The sequence below is a fragment of the Apis dorsata genome, unplaced genomic scaffold (genome assembly GCF_000469605.1).
Source record: "Apis dorsata unplaced genomic scaffold, Apis dorsata 1.3 scaffold_133, whole genome shotgun sequence".
NCBI classification, from domain to species: Eukaryota; Metazoa; Arthropoda; class Insecta; order Hymenoptera; family Apidae; genus Apis; species Apis dorsata.
Genome location: NW_006263426.1, coordinates 1,253,722 through 1,259,005, shown reverse-complemented (window position 1 = coordinate 1,259,005; position 5,284 = coordinate 1,253,722). Strand labels below are relative to the sequence as shown.

General features: G+C 38.9%; 1 protein-coding gene across 1 annotated transcript in view; it reads left to right on the top strand.

Annotated features, from left to right (window-relative positions):
* Positions 1–5,284, top strand: part of LOC102677882 (neurobeachin) — a 240,681-nt gene that overhangs the window by 220,710 nt on the left and 14,687 nt on the right. The window contains exons 38-39 of the mRNA XM_031509250.1: positions 1,262–1,379; positions 4,122–4,224. Of these exons, the coding sequence (XP_031365110.1) occupies positions 1,262–1,379; positions 4,122–4,224 (221 nt within the window). The remainder of the gene's footprint in view (positions 1–1,261; positions 1,380–4,121; positions 4,225–5,284) is intronic.

Genomic DNA, 5,284 nt, shown 5'->3' with positions numbered 1-5,284 from the left:
CCCCCTATTTTTTTTTTCGCCCACGAGACTCGTTCACGACTCGTTCGAGAGCGCAAGCCCGCGAAGTCCTGGATCGATTCTCGGCTCAGCAGGAGGCTCCTCCTACTATGACGGCCATCTTGCGACCGGCACCGGTCTCACTATATCACATCACACTTCACTGAATTCAGCTTGCATACTTAGCTGGTCAGCCATGCGATCGCACCCCGACTTTCGTCCCTCTTCGATGCGAGTATAACGATGATGAGTATTTTGGGGGGAGATTTCGAGATTCTCATTTAATTTGAAAAATTTTTTGGATTTTTGGATCGTGCGATTGGCGTGGTGCGACGGGATGATTTTAGATGATTTTTGAAGAAATTTAGCGGTGATGATGGTGGTTAAAGGATTTTGACGATGAGATTGTGATTGATTTTTCGATTTCGAGTTTGGAGAATTGTAGAGCAATTTTAGGTTTCGACGATGAGAAATCTTGGGGAGGTTGTGTTAACGGATTTGCGAAGAAAGTGATGATCAATCGATAATATATGCATGAAATTATTATAATTGAGATTTAAGATATTGTAGAGAATTATTAATTCATCATGTTTTAAATTAACGTTGTAATTATCGAAAGAAATCTTCTGTGAGAATTTGAAGAAAGAGAAGAAATTTCATAAAAGTATAATTTATTTATGTTCTCATTACAGGATTTACGGTTGAGATAATTTCATAAAAAATAGCTTCCTTTTAATGAATATTTTTTGTATAGATACTACGGACTCTTGAAACACGAGTACTAAACTGCTTATCTTTGCAGCGGATTATAACACGAATATGTGTTAGAAATGATTCATTATTTCATTCAATCTCCTAATAAGGTGTATAAATTTAATAAAAATATTCAAATATGTATCTTTACCCTTTTAAATAAACAATAAATTATACAAATATTATTTGAACTGTTCGAAAAAAGAAGTACATTATTACAATTTAATAGTATTTAACAAAGAAATAATAATTCATTCGTTCATCATCCATTTTCTATTTACTTAAACAGCTACATACAATTATCAAACAATTATTTCAAATAAATATCGATAATATTTCAAAAGGATAATTCTAATAATCGTAACCTCGTAACATATTTATTGATTTAAAATATCATTCGCATCTCAACAAATAATTCCAACTCCAATCCTTATCTCGAATAACATTGTATTACTAAAATTATTGCATCGATTATTTCACATTAATCACAAAAATTTCTTCATTCTTCCAGGTGCTCAAGTACTGCGATCATCTTCACGGAAAATGGTACTTCTCGGAGGTGCGCGCGATATTCTCGCGGCGATATCTGCTCCAGAACGTGGCCATCGAGATATTCCTGGCCAGCCGAAGTAAGTCGTGCGATTCGCCTCGTTCGTTCTCTGAAAGGGGGCGGCGGCCCCTTTGCAGAAAGGGGGCGCGCATTCCGTTTCTTGCTACGACCGACCCGTGCGTTATTTCACACGGCGTGATCTAATCCGGCAAAATGGAAATGGAATCCGGAGCTCGTCGCGAGGTGTGCGACCCCCTCTGCTTTTTTACGCGATAAATATTTGGACCGCGTTACGGTATCCGTTTTTTCGCCGCCGATTTATCAACCAATGCCTGCCCTACACCTGCTGCCCCTTTCTTTCTCCCCAATATTCTTCCTCCAGATAAAAATGCACAAAATATCTCCTCGAGTTTGTTATCGACGCACGTTTCGAGGAAGCTGTGCGACTAAAAATTTGAAATTTCTGAGGATGATTTACTCAGTTTCTGAAAGATTCGATATTATTTGCATCTTCGATTAAATGAATTCGATATCTAGTAATCTTTTTAATATACTTTGGATCTTGGAATTTTAATTTCTTTTCGTGTTACAAATTTTTAAAAAATTCATAATGTTATATATCGAGTTCCGCGTATATTTAGTAGGAAACGGTTTGGAGCTTATTAGAATTTATTGAAACTTATTAAGCTTAGAAATAATTAAAATTCTTTAGCCAAGTTCTTCACGTGAGAAAGCGAATCGACTCCATCTCAGAAAACGTGAAACAAAAGGAGAAATATCACACGGGATAGGAGAGGCCTTCGTTATCTCGATTTCATAGCGAGGTGTTAAAACATTCCACGAGGATGGCGCAACATCGTGGCGTTTCTCTTGAAATATAGTTGTCGTTCCCTCGAATCGTAGGGTTCGTTGGTAATGCGCGTATTTCGAACAAAACGTCGTAGGAATTGTCGGTATACCTGAGACCTCGGCCGGGCCCGCAATCCCGCTGATTATTTTTCTCCTGGCCGTAGATAAATTTCATCTCTGGACATTCTCCGATTCTAATCTGATATCCCCCTCCCCCTTAACTTTCGATGAACCGGAGGAATATCATTCGTATGGTGGTTCGTAGTTAGAGAAATGAGTGGAAACTTATTCACATATACCTTAACGAATAACCTGAAGTTGGTTCGTATCGCGCCATTATTACAACATCATCATCAAGAATTATGAATTTTGAATTAATGATTAATTATTCAACGTTAAATTTCGTTTACATTTATTTCAAAAGTTAATTGTTTCAAAAGTTTACTAACTCTCGTTGGATATAAATTATTGATTAAATTAGTGATTAATTATTCAACGTTAAATTTCGTTCACATTTATTTCAAAAGTTCATTGTTTCAAAAGTTTACTAACTCTCGTTGGATATAAATTCTAAAGAAAGGAACAATCCGATATTGAAATTAATTTTAATTTAATCCTCGTAGCATTCGTATTAGAATCGGTGATCATAGATCGTGTTTAACGTCATAAAAACGTTCCGTTTAATAAACACGTTCAACGTTTTAACTTTATATACACCATATATATTCCACTTAACAACCATCACGTAAATTTCGTTCCATTCACGATTATTTTCCTTTACGAGAGGAGGCACGCCTCGAGACGTATTCATTTGTCGGAACACGTTAATTCGCGGAACGGCCGCGTACCGAGAACCAGAAGTTAAGACCCACCAAGTGAGAGCCTCGCTATTCATATAACTATAAGAAACGGGGTCAGGAAATTCTTTGATTTCGCGCGTCTATCTATGTGATCGTGCCTTTTATTATACTTCTTCGTTGATTAAGACCGACTCCGTGTATCCCAGTCCTTTATTCAAACTTACATAAATTACCGGCAAGTATTTATGGTAACTGTCTCTTCGCACGCCACCCTTTGAACTCTCGAGGGAGTCTCAGCGATGCTATTAAAGCCGTGAAATTAAGTCCATCGCGTTCCCCCCTTTTCATATTTTCACATCGAGCCCGACCACGTTCTAAATGCGTACTAAACCAGCCTTGAGCCAACGTTTCGATGAATTATACTCTGCGATTCGACAGAAATATAGTATATGTAGGTATACCTACGTAGGTGGATTTGTTCAATTTATGGAATACACGGTGGAATAGGATACGAAACAAGCACACGTGAATGTGAATATCTCTATTATTCGTTTAAAAAGGAAAGGAATTAAATATAATTATACGTTCTTATGATTTTATAATTTTTTAACCTCAAATCTTCAAGCTTTTTCATTTATGATTATATATTCAATCAACGAAGAAATAAATATGTATTCCAATAATCAATATAGAAGAATCTTACTCGATAATATTATAACACGAATATTTTACACAACGAGAGATTTTTAGATTTTTAATTCAGTCTTAGGGTAACATTGAATTGTTACAAAAGCTTCCTGCCCAGAAACATATAAATCGATAATAATCTAAAGTATTACGCAATAAATTTCCCATTCTTTCCTCTTCCAATGATTTTCTTCCACTCAACTCAAAACTCCAAGGATCGCTCGTTCCAAAGATCCACCACCATCTCATTTCTCTGTCGACCATGCATCATCCCGGCCTAATTCGTAGAAGGCAATCAGCCAACGACAATTCCTTATGAGCCATCCCCCTTATGAGCACAAGAACGATCTCCGCAACAGCGATGCGTGCAAGAAACGGCGTCTTTGCCCCGCCATCCGCCATTCCATCCAACGATTGACACACGGCCCGTCAACCGTGGATTGGCACCGCTTATAATCCGCACTTTAACGCCTTTTTGCCCGCAGCCTCGATCCTGTTCGCGTTCCCGGACCAGGCGACGGTGAAAAAGGTGATCAAGGCGCTACCGCGGGTCGGCGTTGGCATCAAATACGGGATTCCTCAGACTAGGTAAGGAAAGGAAGGCCGACGACACGGAGAAGGGCACGCTCTTATTTCTTTTCACCCATCCGTGGGATTCCGCTCGCGATCCGCCTCTGGATCTTCTTTACGATCCTTTCTTGCACTTGGGTGAAATCAGACGAATCGATAGATAATCGGTGGATAAGAATATTGAGAAATCTTTGATCTGGATATCGATTGAATAGATGTTAATCGTTTCTTCTTGGATCGATCGTTCGAGATGAGATCTCCTTCGAAAGTAAATAAAAGTAACAAGCGGCAACGTGTACGTTGATTTATGGAAAGTAAATTTTTTTTTCTGCGCAAGAAACTTCGAGTCTCTTATAAAAGTACTTTTTATAAAACTTCAACTCATCTTTTCTGTCTAGTATTACTATTATATTTCCGTTTACAATTTTTCAAGTGATAGAATTTCATATCCGGATGAATGAATTTGGAAAAGGTAAAGCATGCAAAGATATATCGGATGACTAACTGGTAACGTTTCAATCCAATATGTGCTCGAACGTTGTAAATTTTGTTATAACCGACAACTGGAACGGTTGATTAAAATCGACAGAGCAGAGAGTCGGGTCGATTCGTCGAAGTGGTCACGGATTCTGGGATTCTCATCGACCGTCTCTCACGGGACCAGAAGAATGGTATAGCATCCACTCCTGATACCAATACCCTCGCAAGTTTCGAGAGGAGGACAGGCGGCGAGAACAGAGGTTCGCGTATCCGCGCTTCGATCCATCCATTAAAATGTTCCTATACACGGGGCAGAGAGAAATAGGATGGGGGGGAAAAGAGAGCCGACGAGAAGGATACGACGGCCATAAATATACGGAGGCCGAGTCGGACGTCTGATCCGAGGGAGATTCCTGACCAACAAAAATAATCCGCCGGTATATAAGACGTGCATCCGCGTCGTGACTCCGTACCACGCTCGCGTTCCCGAGAAATAAATGCGTTTCCATTCGAAAAATCGCTTGACGAGCAAAAAGGAGAAAGAGAGAGAGAGAAAGAGAGAAAGAGAGAGAAAACGTGGATGAAAATTTTTATTTAG